The sequence below is a fragment of the Pelobates fuscus genome, chromosome 8, assembly GCF_036172605.1.
Source record: "Pelobates fuscus isolate aPelFus1 chromosome 8, aPelFus1.pri, whole genome shotgun sequence".
Classification (NCBI taxonomy): Eukaryota; Metazoa; Chordata; class Amphibia; order Anura; family Pelobatidae; genus Pelobates; species Pelobates fuscus.
The window spans coordinates 5,666,296-5,689,006 of NC_086324.1; the positions used below are offsets into that span (position 1 = coordinate 5,666,296).

The 22,711-nt window shown below is 44.8% G+C and overlaps 1 protein-coding gene across 5 annotated transcripts in view; it reads right to left on the reverse strand.

Moving 5' to 3' along the window:
* The window catches only part of KALRN (kalirin RhoGEF kinase), a 413,233-nt gene that overhangs the window by 199,501 nt on the left and 191,021 nt on the right, over positions 1–22,711 (reverse strand). For all 5 annotated transcript variants that reach the window (XM_063429172.1, XM_063429174.1, XM_063429173.1 and 2 more), the window contains exons 10-16: positions 18,899–19,021; positions 14,792–14,983; positions 14,145–14,314; positions 7,870–8,044; positions 6,715–6,910; positions 5,674–5,840; positions 4,736–4,855 (exon numbers count right to left, since the gene is read on the reverse strand). In XM_063429172.1, coding sequence (XP_063285242.1) covers positions 4,736–4,855; positions 5,674–5,840; positions 6,715–6,910; positions 7,870–8,044; positions 14,145–14,314; positions 14,792–14,983; positions 18,899–19,021 — 1,143 coding nt within the window. The remainder of the gene's footprint in view (positions 1–4,735; positions 4,856–5,673; positions 5,841–6,714; positions 6,911–7,869; positions 8,045–14,144; positions 14,315–14,791; positions 14,984–18,898; positions 19,022–22,711) is intronic.

Below are 22,711 nucleotides of genomic sequence, written 5' to 3' on the forward strand. Positions count from 1 at the left end.
AGAGTCCAGCTAACACTAAATGAGTAGAACATTCCATTCTATTGAGCTTGGCTAACACTAAATGAGTAGGACATTCCATTCTATAGAGCCTGTCTAACACTAAATGAGTAGGACACTCCATTCTATAGAGCCCCGCTAATGCTAAATGAGTAGGACATTCCATTCTATTGAGCCTGGCTAACACTAAATGAGTAGGACATTCCATTCTATTGAGCCCCGCTAATGCTAAATGAGTAGGACATTCCATTTTATAGAGCCCGGCTAATGCTAAATGAGTAGGACATTCCATTCTATTGAGCCTGGCTAACACTAAATGAGTAGGACACTCCATTCTATAGAGCCCCGCTAATGCTAAATGAGTAGGACATTCCATTTTATAGAGCCCGGCTAATGCTAAATGAGTAGGACATTCCATTCTATAGAGCCTGGCTAACACTAAATGAGTAGGGCACTCCATTCTATAGAGCCTGGCTAACACTTAATGAGTAGGACACTCCATTCTATAGAGCCAGGCTAACACTAAATGAGTAGGACACTCCATTCTGTAGAGCCAGGCTAACACTAAATGAGTAGGACATTCCATTCTATAGAGCCCCACGAATGCTAAATGAGTAGGAAATTCCATTCTATAGAGCCTGGCTAACACTAAATGAGTAGGACACTCCATTCTATAGAGCCAGGCTAACACTAAATGAGTAGGACATTCCATTATATAGAGCCCCGCGAATGCTAAATGAGTAGGAAATTCCATTCTATAGAGCCTGGCTAACACTAAATGAGTAGGACATTCCATTCTATAGAGCCCGGCTAACACTAAATGAGTAGGACATTCCATTATATAGAGCCCCGCGAATGCTAAATGAGTAGGACATTCCATTCTATAGAGCCTGGCTAACACTAAATGAGTAGGACACTCCATTCTATAGAGCCAGGCTAACACTAAATGAGTAGGACATTCCATTCTATAGAGCCCCGCGAATGCTAAATGAGTAGGAAATTCCATTCTATAGAGTCCCGCTAATGCTAAATGAGTAGGACATTCCATTCTATAGAGCCTGGCTAACACTGAGTAGGACACACCATTCTATAAAGCCTGGCTAACATTAAATGAATAGGGCTAATGCTAAATGAGTAGGATATTCCATTCTATATAGCCTGGCTAACAAAAAAATACATAGTTACATAGCTGAAAAGAGACTTGCGTCCATCCAGTTCAGCCTTCCTCACATATATTTTTGCTGTTGATTCAAAAGAAGGCAAAAAAACCCAGTCTGAAGCGCTTCCAATTTTGCAACAAACTCGGAAAAAAAAAATTCTTGACCCCAAAATGGCAGTCATATCTCCTTGGATCAAGCAGCTATCCCCACTAATTAGAAATTATATTACTGTATGTTATGTTTTTGGAAGTATTTATCCAGTTGCTGTTTACCCCTTAAGGACCAAACTTCAGGAATAAAAGGGAATCATGACATGTCACACATGTCATGTGTCCTTAAGGCGTTAAAAATCTGAATGGACTCTTCCATATCCTTATTGCTCTTACTGTAAAAAAACCTTTTCTTTGCCTTAAATTAAATCTCCTTTCTTCCAGCCTAATTGCGTGACCTTGTGTCCTATGTATAGCCCTGTTTATGAATAGATTCCAGATAATGGTTTGTACTGGCCCCAAATATATTCGTATAATGTTATCATGTCCCATTTTTCCAAACTAAAGAGATTTACATTTTTTAACCTTCCTTCGTAACTAAAGTTCTCCATTACTTTTATCAAATTTGTAGCTCGTCTTTGCCCTTTTTCAAGTGCCATGAGTAGGACATTCCATTCTATACAGCCGGGGTAATGCAAAATGAGTAGGACATTCCATTCTATTGAGCCTGGCTAATGGTTAATGAGGAGGACATTCCATTTTAACAAGTCCAGCCAACACTAAATGAGTAGGACATTACATTCTACAGAGCTTGGCTAACACTAAACGAGTAGGACATTACATTCTCTAGAGGTTGGCTAACACTTAATGAGTAGGACACTCGATTCTATAGAGCCTGGTATCGCCAAATGAGTAGGGCACTCCAGTCTACAGAGCCTGGCTAACACTAAATGAGTAAGTGGTAAATAAGTAGGATATTCCATTCTTTAGAGCCTGACTAATGGTAAAGGAGTAGGTCATTCCATTCTATAGCACCAGAATAATGGTAAATGAGTAGGACATTCCATTCTATAGCGCCCAGCTAAAGGTAAAGGAGTAGGACATTCCATTCTATAGAGCCCAGCTAATGGTAAATGAGTAGGACACTCCATTCTATAGCGCCAGAATAATGGTAAATGAGTAGGACATTTCATTCTACAGAGTCCGGCTAACATTAAATGAGTAGGACATTCCATTCTATTGAGCCTGGTTAATTGTAAATTAATAGGACATTCAATTCTATTGAGCCTGGCTAAAGGTAAATGAATAGGACATTCCATTCCATAGGGCCCGGCTAAAGGTAAATGAATAGGACATTCCATTCTATTGAGCCTGGCTAAAGGTAAATGAATAGGGCATTCCATTCTATAGGGCCTGGCTAAAGGTAAATGAATACAACATTCCATTCTATAGAGCCCGGCTAAAGGTAAATGAGTAGGACATTCCAGTCTATTGAGCCTGGCTAAAGGTAAATGAATAGGGCATTCCATTCTATAGAGCCCGGCTAAAGGTAAATGAATAGGGCATTCCATTCTATAGGGCCTGACTAAAGGTAAACGAGTAGGACATTCCATTCTATTGAGCCCGGCCAATAGTAAATGAGTAGGACATTCCATTCTATTGATCCTGGCTAAAGGTAAATGAATAGGGCATTCCATTCTATAGAGCCCGGCAAAAGGTAAATGAATAGGGCATTCCATTCTATAGGGCCCGGCTAAAGGTAAATGAATAGGGCATTCCATTCTATAGAGCCCGGCTAAAGGTAAATGAATAGGACATTCCATTCTATAGGGCCCGGCTGAAGGTAAATGAATAGGGCATTCCATTCTATTGATCCTGGCTAAAGGTAAATGAATAGGGCATTCCATTCTATAGAGCCCGGCAAAAGGTAAATGAATAGGGCATTCCATTCTATAGGGCCCGGCTAAAGGTAAATGAATAGGGCATTCCATTCTATAGAGCCCGGCTAAAGGTAAATGAATAGGACATTCCATTCTATAGCGCCCGGCTGAAGGTAAATGAATAGGGCATTCCATTCTATTGATCTCGGCTAAAGGTAAATGAGTAGGACATTCCATTCTATAGGGCCCGGCTAATGGTAAATGAATAGGGCATTCCATTCTATAGAGCCTGGTTAATGGTAAATGAATAGGGCATTCCATTCTATAGAGCCCGGCTAAAGGTAAATGAATAGGGCATTCCATTCTATAGAGCCCGGCTAAAGGTAAATGAATAGGACATTCCATTCTATAGGGCCCGGCTGAAGGTAAATGAATAGGGCATTCCATTCTATTGATCCTGGCTAAAGGTAAATGAATAGGGCATTCCATTCTATAGAGCCCGGCAAAAGGTAAATGAATAGGGCATTCCATTCTATAGGGCCCGGCTAAAGGTAAATGAATAGGGCATTCCATTCTATAGAGCCCGGCTAAAGGTAAATGAATAGGACATTCCATTCTATAGCGCCCGGCTGAAGGTAAATGAATAGGGCATTCCATTCTATTGATCTCGGCTAAAGGTAAATGAGTAGGACATTCCATTCTATAGGGCCCGGCTAATGGTAAATGAATAGGGCATTCCATTCTATAGGGCCCGGCTGAAGGTAAATGAATAGGGCATTCCATTCTATTGATCTCGGCTAAAGGTAAATGAATAGGGCATTCCATTCTATAGAGCCCGGCTAAAGGTAAATGAATAGGACATTCCATTCTATAGGGCCCGGCTGAAGGTAAATGAATAGGGCATTCCATTCTATTGATCCTGGCTAAAGGTAAATGAATAGGGCATTCCATTCTATAGAGCCCGGCAAAAGGTAAATGAATAGGGCATTCCATTCTATAGGGCCCGGCTAAAGGTAAATGAATAGGGCATTCCATTCTATAGAGCCCGGCTAAAGGTAAATGAATAGGACATTCCATTCTATAGCGCCCGGCTGAAGGTAAATGAATAGGGCATTCCATTCTATTGATCTCGGCTAAAGGTAAATGAGTAGGACATTCCATTCTATAGGGCCCGGCTAATGGTAAATGAATAGGGCATTCCATTCTATAGAGCCTGGTTAATGGTAAATGAATAGGGCATTCCATTCTATAGAGCCCGGCTAAAGGTAAATGAATAGGACATTCCATTCTATAGGGCCCGGCTGAAGGTAAATGAATAGGGCATTCCATTCTATTGATCCTGGCTAAAGGTAAATGAATAGGGCATTCCATTCTATAGAGCCCGGCAAAAGGTAAATGAATAGGGCATTCCATTCTATAGGGCCCGGCTAAAGGTAAATGAATAGGGCATTCCATTCTATAGAGCCCGGCTAAAGGTAAATGAATAGGACATTCCATTCTATAGCGCCCGGCTGAAGGTAAATGAATAGGGCATTCCATTCTATTGATCTCGGCTAAAGGTAAATGAGTAGGACATTCCATGCTATAGGGCCCGGCTAATGGTAAATGAATAGGGCATTCCATTCTATAGAGCCTGGTTAATGGTAAATGAATAGGACATTCCAGTTTAATGAGAGGTTACAGTAAGCAATTAGTGCATTAGGCTCACCTCAATCGCCATCTGAAACTGCTCGTGTTCTCTCTGAAGCTGCTCTGCCTCTGACAAGGAACTGGCGTTAACAAGGCTTGCATTGAGCATGGACTCCCCATTACGTATCCAGCCCAGGACCTGGAAGAAAGAAGTGAATTTGTGTAGAAATAATGTGTAAAGGGTCAGTCTAAGCACCATAACAATGTTTAACACAGCTACCAACTGTCTAGAATTCCAAGTTGTAAAGGTTTTGCATATGTCATATACACACACCGCATGCATAACATAGACTGATCTTTCTATTCTCCCCAGAGACAGAGCATGGTAAGCGGCACACAGCCCATTTTACAAAACACTGCAAGCACCATAACCACCACAACAGGAGTGCCCTACCAGTGTAATTTGTCAAATTGTTTCAGATCAAGGTGCCCCCAGCTCCAGTCCCTGCTTGTGGATTCTCCTTGTAAACGCATTTAGTTAGCTCCACAGAGATAAGCAGGACCACGCTCATTGGCTTAGAGTGTCAGCTGAGCGCTCTCAGCCAATGAGTATAGTCCAGACTTAGCTCAATTAAAACATGCGGCTCCTCTAGCAGGAGAGGATTAGATGCTGTGCATACTTCCAAAGGACATGTATAACTTGTCAAACCATTTAAAAACGGTTTGACAAATTACATTGAGAGGGCATCATGCACTCCTGGCAACATAACCACTACAGCAGGCAGTGTTCCTTTACAAGGGCGATGTATAAACAGTGGTGGTATGGAATCGAGAGATATCACCACTGATTAACGTGAATGCCGTGGATTGTGGCTGGAAAATGACGACAGGACTATTGAATTCACTGTAGCGTGGCACATATAAGGATCAGTGCTGTGACACAAGCTCACTGGCCCATCCATTATTGTGCAACGAGAAGGAGATGAAGACCTGATTATGTAAAGCCATCCCACCAACCTGTTTGACCTCAGCCTGAAGATGCCGTAGCTGCAGACACTGCTCCAGGCGCTTGTGGGTCTGCTCCGCATTGAGCTCCAACTCGTGCTGCTTGTCGTGGAGAAATTCAAGTAGTTCCTGTACCTGTGTGGCCAGATCAATGTCCTTCTCACATATTAACTCGATACCTTCATACAAAGAACATTGGTTACACACTAGTTATACATTCTATCTCTATATACAGAGAGCATTGGTTTCACAGTTACTGAACATTACAGTCAGATCTACGTTACTTCATGGGCAACAAGCATTCAATCTCTTTATACAGAGAGCATTAGTTAGAACGTTTCTGGACATTACAGCCAGTTTCACTGCTAAAGGCAGCTGTGCATGTGTAGAATGTTGGTTGTTTGTGAAATCTGCCCATTCACCAGATCATTTCAGACATGCTCAGTATGCCCCTAGATGTAATTTCTGAAACGCCCCATTTAATCTCCAGTAGGGCATCTTAGCTGGATGTCTTGTGTGTAGCATTCCAAAAATTGTACAAGCTCAGACATAATTACTTCTTAGGAAGTAACCTACAGGTAGAGAACTGAGCATCCTGTGTCACGATGGGATCTTTTTCTACCTATTCAATGCACATCAGAGCCAGGAAGTTTTGAAATCATTTCTTACATTGTGATTAGTTATATCTGCTCATTCTTTAATTTTCACACGTGTATTGTAATTATAAAATGTATATTCCAATGCCAGAAATGCATATTATCATAATATAGTTAGTGAACGCCCTTAATGAAACTTGGAAAAACTACTTTAAGTTCATTTATTGGGCTTCTAAGAGTGAATAGGTTTACTTCCTTATGTGCTGTTCCATGTAAAATAATATAAGAACTGCATGGACAACTTCTCATCTCATTTAACAAATGTCCTAATTAAAATAAAAATAAACTATTTTATGCAACTAGCTTAACCACTAGGCAAAAGGGGAGTCATGTTTGTTCCTAAAATCTATACATCCATTGTTCATGAATATGACTAATAGCATCTAACCCCCCTCACCAGACGCCTGGACCTCCATAATGTACTGATGTAAGTCCTGTCCCTGCTGGATGACTTCGAATGTCATGTTGTTCATGGCCAGTTTCCGCTCTTTGTGGCGCTGTAATCGCTGTTCTGCAAGAGTTAGATCTTCGGTGTTGAAATCATTCATCTGTCGGAGAAGGTCCTCATTCCAGGCGTCAAGCTCCGCCGTTACCTATTGTTATAAAATTGTCGCCAAACAGGAACATGTTATTCAGCTTTCAAGACCTAATCATGATCATGACACACACAAAGAGAGAGAGAGACACAAAAATACACAACAAGAGTGAGACACAAACACACATAACATGAGTGAGACACAAGCATACACAATGAGAGAGAGAGACACAACACACACAACAAGAGTGAAACACAAACATACACAATGAGAGAGAGACAACACACACAATGAGAGATCCACACAACACACACACAACAAGAGTGAGACACAAACACACACAACGAGAGAGAGACACAAAAATACACTACAGGAGTGAGACACAAACACACATAACATGAGTGAGACACAAATACACAACATGCGAGTGAAACAAACATACACAATGAGAGAGAGAGAGAGACAACACACACAATGAGAGAGAGACACACAACACACACACAACAAGAGTGAGACACAAACACACATAATGAGAGAGACACAACACACACAACGAGAGTGAGACACAAACATACACAATGAGAGAGAGACAACACACACATTGAGAGATCCACCGGCACACACACACACACACAACAGAAGTAAGACACAAACACACAACATGAGTGAGACACAAGCATGCACAATGAGAGAGAGAGACACAACACACACAACGAGAGTGAGACACAAACATACACAATGCGAGAGAGACAACACACACAACGAGAGTAAGACACAAACATACACAATGAGAGAGAGAGAGAGCGCACACAATGAGAGATCCACACAACACAAACACACATGAGAGTGAGACACAAACACACATAACATGAGTGAGACACAAACATACACAATAAGAGAGAGATACACAATGCACACACACCACAATAGTGAGACACAAACATGCACAATGAGAAAGAGAGACACAACGCACACACTAAAGTAAGACACAGCCAGCCAGACACATAGTGATGCACCTCGATGGTATACTGCTCGAATATTCGCAGCTGAAGGAAGATGTCCAGCTTGATCTTCCTCTCGTGGAACAATTCCTCCATCTGTACCTGAGCCTCATCCAGCTGCTGCAGCACTGACTCGATGTGACTGATTGAGCTGTTATGTGGAGTCTTGTTGCTGGACACTGCAGAGTCCCTGGTTAGAGTGTAAGAAAGTGCCACGTACAGGTTACAGGATCCAATACAAGGTGTAAGGGAGGCAGAGTGCCACGTACAGGTTAAAGGATCCTATGCATGGTGTAAGAAAGTGCCACGTACAGGTTAAAGGATCCTATACATGGTGTAAGGGAGGCAGAGTGCCACGTACAGGTTACAGGATCCTATACATGGTGTAAGGGAGGCAGTGTGCCACGTACAGGTTACAGGATCCTATACATGGTGTAAGAAAGTGCCACGTACAGGTTACAGGATCCTATACATGGTGTAAGGGAGGCAGTGTGCCATGTACAGGTTACAGGATCCTATACATGGTGTAAGGGAGGCAGAGTGTCACGTACAGGTTACAGGATCCTATACATGGTGTAAGGGAGGCAGTGTGCCACGTACAGGTTACAGGATCCTATACATGGTGTAAGGGAGGGAGTGTGCCACGTACAGGTTACATGATCCGATACAAGGTGTAAGGGAGGCAGAGTGCCACGTACAGGTTACAGGATCCTATACAAGGTGTAAGGGAGGCAGAGTGCCATGTACAGGTTACAGGATCCTATACATGGTGTAAGGGAGGCAGTGTGCCACGTACAGGTTACAGGATCCTATACATGGTGTAAGGGAGGCAGTGTGCCATGTACAGGTTACAGGATCCTATACATGGTGTAAGGGAGGCAGTGTGCCACGTACAGGTTACAGGATCCTATACAAGGTGTAAGGGAGGCAGAGTGCCATGTACAGGTTACAGGATCCTATACATGGTGTAAGGGAGGCAGTGTGCCACGTACAGGTTACAGGATCCTATACATGGTGTAAGGGAGGCAGTGTGCCACGTACAGGTTACAGGATCCTATACATGGTGTAAGGGAGGCAGTGTGCCACGTACAGGTTACAGGATCCTATACATGGTGTAAGAAAGTGCCACGTACAGGTTACAGGATCCTATACATGGTGTAAGGGAGGCAGTGTGCCACGTACAGGTTACAGGATCCTATACATGGTGTAAGGGAGGGAGTGTGCCACGTACAGGTTACAGGATCCGATACAAGGTGTAAGGGAGGCAGAGTGCCACGTACAGGTTACAGGATCCTATACAAGGTGTAAGGGAGGCAGAGTGCCATGTACAGGTTACAGGATCCTATACATGGTGTAAGGGAGGCAGTGTGCCACGTACAGGTTACAGGATCCTATACATAGTGTAAGGGAGGCAGTGTGCCACGTACAGGTTACAGGATCCTATACATGGTGTAAGGGAGGGAGTGTGCCACGTACAGGTTACAGGATCCGATACAAGGTGTAAGGGAGGCAGAGTGCCACGTACAGGTTACAGGATCCTATACAAGGTGTAAGGGAGGCAGAGTGCCATGTACAGGTTACAGGATCCTATACATGGTGTAAGGGAGGCAGTGTGCCACGTACAGGTTACAGGATCCTATACATGGTGTAAGGGAGGCAGAGTGCCACGTACAGGTTACAGGATCCTATACATGGTGTAAGGGAGGCAGTGTGCCACGTACAGGTTACAGGATCCTATACATGGTGTAAGGGAGGCAGTGTGCCACGTACAGGTTACAGGATCCTATACATGGTGTAAGGGAGGGAGTGTGCCACGTACAGGTTACAGGATCCTATACATGGTGTAAGAGAGGGAGTGTGCCACGTACAGGTTACAGGATCCTATACATGGTGTAAGAGAGGGAGTGTGCCACGTACAGGTTACAGGATCCTATACATAGTGTAAGGGAGGCAGTGTGCCACGTACAGGTTACAGGATCCTATACATGGTGTAAGAGAGGGAGTGTGCCACGTACAGGTTACAGGATCCTATACATGGTGTAAGGGAGGCAGTGTGCCACGTACAGGTTACAGGATCCTATACATGGTGTAAGAGAGGGAGTGTGCCACGTACAGGTTACAGGATCCTATACATGGTGTAAGGGAGGCAGTGTGCCACGTACACGTTACAGGATCCCAGACATGGTGTAAGGGAGGCAGAGTGCCATGTACAGGTTACAGGATCCTATACATGGTGTAAGGGAGGCAGTGTGCCACGTACAGGTTACAGGATCCTATACATGGTGTAAGGGAGGGAGTGTGCCACGTACAGGTTACAGGATCCTATACATGGTGTAAGGGAGGCAGTGTGCCACGTACAGGTTACAGGATCCTATACATGGTGTAAGGGAGGGAGTGTGCCACGTACAGGTTACAGGATCCTATACATGGTGTAAGGGAGGCAGTGTGCTACGTACAGGTTACAGGATCCTATACATGGTGTAAGGGAGGCAGTGTGCCACGTACAGGTTACAGGATCCTATACATGGTGTAAGGGAGGGAGTGTGCCACGTACAGGTTACAGGATCCTATACATGGTGTAAGGGAGGCAGTGTGCCACGTACAGGTTACAGGATCCTATACATGGTGTAAGGGAGGCAGTGTGCTACGTACAGGTTACAGGATCCTATACATGGTGTAAGGGAGGCAGTGTGCTACGTACAGGTTACAGGATCCTATACATGGTGTAAGGGAGGCAGTGTGCCACGTACAGGTTACAGGATCCTATACATGGTGTAAGGGAGGCAGTGTGCCACGTACAGGTTACAGGATCCTATACATGGTGTAAGGGAGGCAGTGTGCCACGTACAGGTTACAGGATCCTATACATGGTGTAAGGGAGGGAGTGTGCCACGTACAGGTTACAGGATCCTATACATGGTGTAAGGGAGGCAGTGTGCCACGTACAGGTTACAGGATCCTATACATGGTGTAAGGGAGGGAGTGTGCCACGTACAGGTTACAGGATCCTATACATGGTGTAAGGGAGGGAGTGTGCCACGTACAGGTTACAGGATCCTATACATGGTGTAAGGGAGGGAGTGTGCCACGTACAGGTTACAGGATCCTATACATGGTGTAAGGGAGGCAGTGTGCCACGTACAGGTTACAGGATCCTATACATGGTGTAAGGGAGGCAGTGTGCCACGTACAGGTTACAGGATCCTATACATGGTGTAAGGGAGGCAGTGTGCCACGTACAGGTTACAGGATCCTATACATGGTGTAAGAGAGGCAGTGTGCAACGTACAGGTTACAGGATCCTATACATGGTGTAAGGGAGGCAGTGTGCTACGTACAGGTTACAGGATCCTATACATGGTGTAAGGGAGGCAGTGTGCCACGTACAGGTTACAGGATCCTATACATGGTGTAAGGGAGGCAGGATCCTATACATGGTACAGGTTACAGGATCCTATACATGGTGTAAGAGAGGGAGTGTGCCACGTACAGGTTACAGGATCCTATACATGGTGTAAGGGAGGCAGTGTGCCACGTACAGGTTACAGGATCCTATACATGGTGTAAGGGAGGCAGTGTGCTACGTACAGGTTACAGGATCCTATACATGATGTAAGGGAGGCAGTGTGCCACGTACAGGTTACAGGATCCTATACATGGTGTAAGGGAGGGAGTGTGCCACGTACAGGTTACAGGATCCTATACATGGTGTAAGGGAGGCAGTGTGCCACGTACAGGTTACAGGATCCTATACACGGTGTAAGGGAGGGAGTGTGCCACGTACAGGTTACAGGATCCTATACATGGTGTAAGGGAGGCAGTGTGCCACGTACAGGTTACAGGATCCTATACATGGTGTAAGGGAGGCAGTGTGCCACGTACAGGTTACAGGATCCTATACATGGTGTAAGGGAGGCAGAGTGTCACGTACAGGTTACAGGATCCTATACATGATGTAAGGGAGGCAGAGTGTCACGTACAGGTTACAGGATCCTATACATGGTGTAAGGGAGGGAGTGTGCCACGTACAGGTTACAGGATCCTATACACGGTGTAAGGGAGGCAGTGTGCCACGTACAGGTTACAGGATCCTATACATGGTGTAAGGGAGGCAGTGTGCTACGTACAGGTTACAGGAACCTATACATGGTGTAAGGGAGGCAGTGTGCTACGTACAGGTTACAGGATCCTATACATGGTGTAAGGGAGGCAGTGTGCCACGTATAGGTTACAGGATCCTATACATGGTGTAAGGGAGGCAGTGTGCCACGTACAGGTTACAGGATCCTATACATGGTGTAAGGGAGGCAGTGTGCTATGTACAGGTTACAGGATCCTATACACGGTGTAAGGGAGGCAGAGTGCTACGTACAGGTTACAGGATCCTATACATGGTGTAAGGGAGGCAGTGTGCCACGTACAGGTTACAGGATCCTATACATGGTGTAAGGGAGGCAGTGTGCCATGTACAGGTTACAGGATCCTATACATGGTGTAAGGGAGGCAGTGTGCCACGTACAGGTTACAGGATCCTATACATGGTGTAAGGGAGGGAGTGTGCTACGTACAGGTTACAGGATCCTATACAAGGTGTAAGGGAGGCAGTGTGCCACGTACAGGTTACAGGATCCTATACATGGTGTAAGGGAGGCAGTGTGCCACGTACAGGTTACAGGATCCTATACATGGTGTAAGGGAGGCAGTGTGCCACGTACAGGTTACAGGATCCTATACATGGTGTAAGGGAGGGAGTGTGCCACGTACAGGTTACAGGATCCTATACATGGTGTAAGGGAGGCAGGATCCTATACATGGTACAGGTTACAGGATCCTATACATGGTGTAAGAGAGGGAGTGTGCCACGTACAGGTTACAGGATCCTATACATGGTGTAAGGGAGGCAGTGTGCCACGTACAGGTTACAGGATCCTATACATGGTGTAAGGGAGGCAGTGTGCCACGTACAGGTTACAGGATCCTATACATGGTGTAAGGGAGGCAGTGTGCCACGTACAGGTTACAGGATCCTATACATGGTGTAAGGGAGGCAGTGTGCTACGTACAGGTTACAGGATCCTATACATAGTGTAAGGGAGGCAGAGTGCCACGTACAGGTTACAGGATCCTATACATGGTGTAAGGGAGGGAGTGTGCCACGTACAGGTTACAGGATCCTATACATGGTGTAAGGGAGGCAGTGTGCCACGTACAGGTTACAGGATCCTATACATGGTGTAAGGGAGGCAGTGTGCCGCGTACAGGTTACAGGATCCGATACATGGTGTAAGGGAGGCAGTTTGCTACGTACAGGTTACAGGATCCTATACATGGTGTAAGGGAGGCAGTGTGCCACGTACAGGTTACAGGATCCTATACATGGTGTAAGGGAGGCAGTGTGCTACGTACAGGTTACAGGATCCTATACATGGTGTAAGGGAGGCAGTGTGCCACGTACAGGTTACAGGATCCTATACATGGTGTAAGGGAGGCAGTGTGCTACGTACAGGTTACAGGATCCTATACATGGTGTAAGGGAGGCAGTGTGCTACGTACAGGTTACAGGATCCTAGACATGGTGTAAGGGAGGCAGTGTGCCACGTACAGGTTACAGGATCCTATACATGATGTAAGGGAGGCAGTGTGCCACGTACAGGTTACAGGATCCTATACACGGTGTAAGGGAGGCAGAGTGCTACGTACAGGTTACAGGATTCTATACATGGTGTAAGGGAGGCAGTGTGCTACGTACAGGTTACAGGATCCTATACATGATGTAAGGGAGGCAGTGTGCCACGTACAGGTTACAGGATCCTATACATGGTGTAAGGGAGGCAGTGTGCCACGTACAGGTTACAGGATCCTATACATGGTGTAAGGGAGGCAGTGTGCCACGTACAGGTTACAGGATCCTATACACGGTGTAAGGGAGGGAGTGTGCTACGTACAGGTTACAGGATCCTAGGATCCTATACATGGTGTAAGGGAGGCAGTGTGCCACGTACAGGTTACAGGATCCTATACATTGTATAATGCTTTCAAATCTGAGACTACTTATAAATAGGGAATAAATTCATGGTTCAAATATTGCAAATCCTACAGTTAAAAAATCAAAACACATACACCAGCACCATACTGAAGATATTACACAATAAAACCAACAGCATAAAGTATAAGGGAAGCAGACAGCCATGCTTAGATTGACAGATAAAACACATATCAGTCTGTTGCAAAGTATTTCCTCCCTGCTGTTCTTTAAGCAGAGCATCACACATGGCAGACAGCAGCCTTACCTGAGTTGCTGGATGAGGTCTTCCCCCTCTTTTATGACATTAAGCGTCCCGTCCAGTGTCGCCGTTTGCTGCTGTTGGAACTGTTTGATTAACTCTTGGACAGCGTCTACCGAGTCTGCACATACATCCTCCAACAGCTCTTTCTGCAGATCTTCCATCCACGTCCACAGCTTGGGAGAGACAGACAGAGGCACCGGACAACAAGACAAAGTCATCAGTGAGTGCCAGGCAGAGAGAGATGCAACCGTTCGGTAGCGCCATAAAACTGCATGGCAGACACAGCTATCACAGGTGCCAAACAGTGAGAGACACAGCCGTTCGGTAGCGCCATAAAACTGCTATCAGGGGATACTAGACATCAACAAGAGAAACACAGGCATTGGGGGCATCATAAACAAAACATTACAGACACAGTCAGGGAGCCCCAGAAAACAACTAGACACAAACAGATTAACATTAACAAACAAGTGTGGACAAAAAAAAACCCTCTCCACTTTACATAATGTAGATCCCAAATCAGGCCAGATATGATCTGCATGTTAGCTTTGTTTGCCTATCCCCATGCACAATCTGCTTTGTGTTGTAAGCTGTACACACTGTATAACACAACGTATTCATGCTTACAGGAACCATGTGGCGCCCCCTACCTCCTTCGTGTGACTGTGGAATGAGACAGACATATCCAGGAGAAGCTTCCGCTGTTCCACCCGCCGCACAAAGTCCTGGATCCGGACCTCCAGGTGGCGGGCAGCTTTGTAGATCTCTTCTGGGTCGCATTCCCCTGTCTGCGCAAGCTGCTCTGCTGCCTCCAGTAACTTGTCAGCGTTGGTATACGTATTCTGGAAGGAACGTGGTAAACGTGAGACCAGCCATGGCACGACTTACAGAAAACCAAACAAACATTTTGCATCCCCCATATATTATGTAATACCAACAGAATAAATTGCAATTTACATGCCCTGTATCAGTCTGCAATATGTACTATAACAATTAGAGATTCCTCTGGGACTGAAAATTCACAGCCAATAAATGGCTCATTCCTCTCCCGTTTCCTGTTTCCCAGTATCTGATCAATATAACCTTAATGTCTCTTTCCAGATGAGGCACTGGGATCTGAATTGCAGGAGATGTCATCCTCAGTCGTTGCACTCTACTTAGGCTTCGGGCCTACAGTGCGTTACCTCAGAGATCTAATCTAAGAGCGAGATCGATTTAATATATAACATGATTAATGACTTCAATAAACTGAAGCAAGAGACAGGACAGCAGAGATTGTGTTTAAATGCTAAAAAGGGCTAAATAATGCATTTGGATTCCACAAATTCCCAGCCTTGTGAATGAGATATTGATCGAGTACGGAACGTGGATCGCCTCATTCATGCCATTTATAGGGATTGTAACAGCAAACTTGCTCCCAACTGGGAGACTAATGGCTACCTATAGCCGGCCGCTACATTATACGTTGCATTCTGTATTGTCCATTGAACATTTATGGCCCCCATTGTTGGTTATTATATATTTATGGCTACAAATCTTCATAGAAAGCGGTGTGGCCAGGGATAATGGCGCTCGGCCAGGATTTATATCATTAGAGGAAGTGAAAGAGACGCAGCAAGGCTCAGGGGAGCGCGGGCAGGATCTGAAGTGCAATATAAACGGAAAAGAAGAAAAGATCAAGAGAAGTGGGACAGTGCAATGCTTAACCCTTCGCTGCCAATGACAAGCGTTTAGAGGCACCCTCCGTACCCCAACACCGTATATGGATAAGTGCCATCCAAGGAAATACATTTTCTACTATAAACAAATCTAATCTTCAAAATAAGCCTTTAACACATCTCACACTGCAGAGGGAGCATTGGCACAGCAAGCGTACATGGGCAGCGACCTGCAATTCTACTACCCCCATAAAATATAATGAAACCAACTGGGTTCCAACGCCAGGGCACTAGCCAAGGTCAAGAGACCATAAAATGTATTGAGAGTCAATAACCAAGGTCAGGACAGGATAAAATGTATTGAGAGTCAGTAGCCACGGCCAGGAGAGGATAAAATGTATTGAGAGTCAGTAGCCACAGGCAGGAGAGGATAAAATGTATTGAGAGTCAGTAGCCACGGGCAGGAGAGGATAAAATGTATTGAGAGTCAGTAGCCACGGCCAGGAGAGGATAAAATGTATTGAGAGTCAGTAGCCACGGCCAGGAGAGGATAAAATGTATTGAGAGTCAGTAGCCACGGGCAGGAGAGGATAAAATGTATTGAGAGTCAGTAGCCACGGGCAGGAGAGGATAAAATGTATTGAGAGTCAGTAGCCACGGCCAGGAGAGGATAAAATGTATTGAGAGTCAGTAGCCACGGGCAGGAGAGGATAAAATGTATTGAGAGTCAGTAGCCACGGGCAGGAGAGGATAAAATGTATTGAGAGTCAGTAGCCACGGGCAGGATAAAATGTATTGAGAGTCAGTAGCCACGGCCAGGAGAGGATAAAATGTATTGAGAGTCAGTAGCCACGGTCAGGACAGGATAAAATGTATTGAGAGTCAGTAGCCACGGGCAGGAGAGGATAAAATGTATTGAGAGTCAGTAGCCACGGCCAGGAGAGGATAAAATGTATTGAAAGTCAGTAGCCACGGGCAGGAGAGGATAAAATGTATTGAGAGTCAGTAGCCACGGGCAGGAGAGGATAAAATGTATTGAGAGTCAGTAGCCACGGTCAGGACAGGATACAATTTATTGAGAGTCAGTAGCCACGGGCAGGAGAGGATAAAATGTATTGAGAGTCAGTAGCCACAGGCAGGAGAGGATAAAATGTATTGCGAGTCAGTAGCCACGGCCAGGAGAGGATAAAATGTATTGAAAGTCAGTAGCCACGGGCAGGAGAGGATAAAATGTATTGAGAGTCAGTAGCCATGGCCAGGAGAGGATAAAATGTATTGAGAGTCAGTAGCCACAGGCAGGAGAGGATAAAATGTATTGAGAGTCAGTAGCCACGGCCAGGAGAGGATAAAATGTATTGAGAGTCAGTAGCCACAGGCAGGAGAGGATAAAATGTATTGAGAGTCAGTAGCCACGGGCAGGAGAGGATAAAATGTATTGAGAGTCAGTAGCCACAGCCAGGAGAGGATAAAATGTATTGAGAGTCAGTAGCCACAGGCAGGAGAGGATAAAATGTATTGAGAGTCAGTAGCCACGGGCAGGAGAGGATAAAATGTATTGAGAGTCAGTAGCCACGGCCAGGAGAGGATAAAATGTATTGAGAGTCAGTAGCCACGGGCAGGAGAGGATAAAATGTATTGAGAGTCAGTAGCCACGGTCAGGACAGGATAAAATGTATTGAGAGTCAGCAGGCAAGGTCAGGACAGGATAAAATGCAATGTGAGTCAGTAGCCATGGGCAATACAGGAGGAATTGGTTCACAATCAAGGTAAGCCAATGTTATAACAGGAGGAAGTGATTAAGAATCCAGTCGACAAAGCTTAGCACAGGAACAAATTTAGCACAAATCCAAGAAAGTAGCTAAGGGCAATCCAAGTCACCAGCCAAGGTAAGAAAATAAAAAATATATCCTAATCCAGGTCAGTGGCAAAAATCAGGACAGTAGACAGTGGCTCACAATCCGAACCAGTATTTGAGGTGAAGGAGGACAATATGGTTGAAATGTTAGGTCAAACAAGGTAACAGCATGAGAAGAGATCCAGAATGACAGCCAGTATTGGAGAGTTTCTTCACACGGACAAGTCATACACACTCTACTTGTTCATATTCAAAATGGTTCTACTCTGGATAATAGGTAAAAAGTCAATTTAAAAATATTCCCATTTAAAAGAAAACTATTCATCCCAAAAAATGGCACAAGGTTAAGGTTATGGTTCAAACAGAAATTGAGCCAACTCAGATTGATAAAGCAATTTAAGTTCAATATGGCAAACCTAATGATCACACTGTGCCGGATGCAAGATAAACTGATAAAATATTCTACTATATAAACAACAACAAAGTATTGATCTATAGCCTCCTGTTTGTAACGCTCCTAATTTCTGAGCAGATGTGAAAATCACAATCCCAGCATTCGGATGTTCATGAATGTAGTGAAATGCTGTGGAAAGGTAATGAATTTAGAAGGATTGAGCAGGATGTAAATACCCGAGCATGGAAAAATAAAATGCACATTTAGTGAATAGGCCCCTGGTTCATCTCCCACTGAATGGTGAGTTCAGCAGGATTTAAATAGAACGCTGGGCACACAGCTGATTATCAGAGAAGCTGACATTAAATATCTAAAATAAGCCCGAATAGCCCCTGCTGTGGGTTTGTGGGGGCGAAAATCAGAGGGACACGTGGCACACTGGTTGCTATGGAAGGTTGCCATAGATACCCTAAGACTCCCACCAGACCCATCACACATAGTTTTGTATGAATTGAACGTGGCTCGTAAATTGCAGAACAGCTGTGAAACCATATTATCCCAGTCACTGATCGAGATTTTATATTAATGCTTTCAAATCTGAGACTACTTATAAATAGGGAAAAAACTCATGGTTCAAATATTGCAAATCCTACAGTTAAAAAATCTAAACATATACACCAGCACCATATTGAGAAGATATTACACAATAAAACCAACAAAATAAAGAGCTACTCCCACTCCTGCCACTTCTGATGCCAGCAGGAGCCCTAAGGGGTGCAGTTCAGGCTTTTGCTAGGACACGGAAACACAAATCTTCTATATCTCACATGTCGTCGACTAAGTAAGATACCTGCGCAACCTCTTCAAAGTCATCATGTCTCTTCTGTAACGCCCGTGCGCGGTGTAAGGACTTTCCCACACCTGTGTGCTTGCTCAGGAATGCTTCTCCATGATTCTCGATCCAATCCAACACCTGCAGAGACAAACAGAGCATGGCCAGAGGGTTATAGAGGGACAGGAAGCCAGTACATGAAATGTGCTGATAGAGTGTACTGACCACATGACCAATGACTGGTCCTATACAGGACCGGCACATTGTGGAATGGTATGTTAAGAAAAGGAGTACAACATGCTGACATTAAGTGACTATTACCTGGTAAATTGCAACCCGAAAACATGCAGAAAGGAAACACTGCATAGTGTATATAGAATTGGCAACATTGTATAATGTGTATACACTAAACAACATATAAACTAGAGAAACACTGTCCTACGTGAATTAATGGTGAAGTACGGTCATTAAAACATAACTTTTAATCATGAAAATACAATAGCTGATATATAAAGAGAGGATTACTCGCAAAAAAACTAAATATAAATTGAGGAATTGAGGAGAGATAATACAAAAAGTAGCTTGTAACCACATTTATTTCTTTTGTTTAGCTTTATCTACTTTGATGAGCGCGTAACAGTGCATGTTGCTTAAATCTGTGTTGGACAATTACCATTTAGGCTTTTGGTATCATAGATGTATCTATGCTCTTCGAGTTGCTACAGCTATTAGCTACTTTTTGTTACACTCTCTAGCGCTCTGTCCAGCCCTATTTATCAGCAATCGTATCTCTATCTTTATAGCTAGACATTTATACTTTTCTTTAGTCTGTCTACAGTTGACATTCTCATTGATGTCAATCAGTTTAATTCTTTTTTTTAATTCTACCTATTATCTCTCCTCTATTCCTCTATTTTATATTTAAGTTGTTGTATATTGTTAAGACTAGGATACACTGTATATTGTTTAGACAAGGTGTAACGGCTCGACAGGCACCCCGACTGGGTACCTCCGTTGAAGGATGCTCCTAGCGCTTCCTGAGGACTCCAAGCACTGCAGCAGACACTACAACCACCGAACCGGAGAAGCATACGAATGCTCTCAAGCATATGAAAGCTATAAACAGCTGAACAGGAAAAGCATACAATCAGCTTACACTCCTGGCAATCAGCATACAATCCAATTCCCCCAATAACGAGACGACACTTCGTTTTGAGGTCAAGCAGAACTGATTTGCTGGGGCTAACTGCCCGGCTTTTATGCAGGTCTCCCACCTGGTGGACACTTCCCTAGGGGACCAGATGGAAGACTGGGACACAAAGGGTAAAAGGACCAATCACAGACTTACACATATCAACAATCCCACAATGCATCACAATCCCTCCTCTCTGGCCTGGAGTTAATTGGGAAGTAATCCAATTATCTCCAAGGACAGAGACAAAACTCCATTACACACATTTTCAGTAAAAATATGTAAAATTGCATACGGTTACATTTATTACATAAAACATACATATTCAACATATCCCCAGATAGCTTAGATCTGAACGCACATTACTACCGAATGGCTCTCAGATCACATGCATACAGTTCAATCGCCATGGAGCCAAAGTCTTTCCCATAGTCTTTCGTTACACGAATAGACTCCATGGCATGGCTATTTGGGGTGATGCTGTTCATACGGTTAAACTACCGAATGAACAGTCAGTCGGTTCCACTACTGAATGCAGAGGTAAGGAGGCTGGGGGTCAGCGGTGTTCGCGCAATTAAGTGTCCGTTTTCAGTTCCGTAGTTTGGGCGCTGAACACCGCTGGCCATTCGTGAGTTAAAATGGCTGCTGCCACGTGTTTGGCAAACGAACAAGGCCACCCAGCGTTCATCAATTAAGCTGCGGTTAACCGCAGCTTCTGGGCGGTCAATTGGCGGCACACTCCAGTTCCCAGGTGGTCCATCGTTCGGTACTTTGTTCGGTAGATTGAATCTACCGAACACCCCGGCAGAAAGGCACGAATAAGCCTTTCAGCAGGGAAAATAAAAGGTTTAAACTGCCGGGCCATAGTCTAAAGGGAGCAGGCGAGCAACCAGGCTCCTCCAGTGGCCAGGTTGGTTCCGCCACACTAGGATACACTGTATGATGTATAGATTAGGATACACTGTATAATGTATAGACTAGGATACACGGTATGATGTATAGACTAGGATACACTGTATAATGTATAGACTAGGATACACTGTATGATGTATACAGTGAAGACTGCATTTACCATCCTGCAGAAACACCCAGCACTCTCAGGCCTTACTTCACAATCAACTCAGTGAAGACTGCATTTACCATCCTGCAGAAACACCCATCACTCTCAGGCCTTACTTCACAATCAACTCAGTGAAGACTGCATTTACCATCCTGCAGAAACACCCATCACTCTCAGGCCTTACTTCACAATCAACTCAGTGAAGACTGCATTTACCATCCTGCAGAAACACCCATCACTCTCAGGCCTTACTTCACAATCAACTCAGTGAAGACTGCATTTACCATCCTGCAGAAACACCCATCACTCTCAGGCCTTACTTCACAATCAACTCAGTGAAGACTGCATTTACCATCCTGCAGAAACACCCATCATTCTCAGGTACTGACTGAAGCTTGGAAGATACTCCACCCCCGTATTACTGGATTGCTACAATATTCTCATATGTTACTATAGAGTTGTTACAATTTATACCTGTAGTTTGCCACTGTAATGTTATGTGCATGCAGTGTGTACCACTGTCATTTAATGATTCCGACCAATATTTCATGTAGACAGTTATTAATATTTTGGGTGATAGAATTTGGTTGCTAAACTTTTCAATAGTCTATAACACATGCCTACTCTGCCCCCCCCTCTCCTTTTCCCCTCCCCCCCCCCCCTCTCCTTTTCCCCTCCCCCCCCTCTCCTTTTCCCCTCCCCCCCATCCCCCCTCTCCGGACAGGGTCCGTCCCCAATATCCCACAATCACAGTTACTGAGGGGGGCTCAGATAGGGTCTGTTCCCAATATCCCACAATAAACAGTTACTGAGAGGGGGCTTAGATAGGATCCGTGCCTAGTATCCCACAATAAACAGTTACTGAGGGGGGCTTAGACAGGGTCCATCCCCAATATCCCACAATCACAGTTACTGAGGGGGCTTAGATAGGGACCGTGTCCAATATCCCACAATCACAGTTACTGAGGGGGGGGCTTAGACAGGGTCTGTCCCCAATATCCTACAATCACAGTTACTGAGGGGGGCTCAGACAGGGTCTGTCCCCAATATTCCACAATCACAGTTACTGAGGGGGGAAGGGGGGGCTTAGATAGGGTCCGTCCCCAATATCCCACAATCACAGTTACTGAGGGGGCTTAGATAGGGACCGTGTCCAATATCCCACAATCACAGTTACTGAGAGGGGGCTTAGATAGGATCCGTGCCTAGTATCCCACAATAAACAGTTACTGAGGGGGGCTTAGACAGGGTCCATCCCCAATATCCCACAATCACAGTTACTGAGGGGGGCTTAGACAGGGTCCGTCCCCAATATCCCACAATCACAGTTACTGAGGGGGGCTCAGACAGGGTCCGTCCCCAATATCCCACAATCACAGTTACTGAGGGGGCTTAGATAGGGACCGTGTCCAATATCCCACAATCACAGTTACTGAGGGGGGGGCTTAGACAGGGTCTGTCCCCAATATCCTACAATCACAGTTACTGAGGGGGGCTCAGACAGGGTCTGTCCCCAATATTCCACAATCACAGTTACTGAGGGGGGAAGGGGGGGCTTAGATAGGGTCCGTCCCCAATA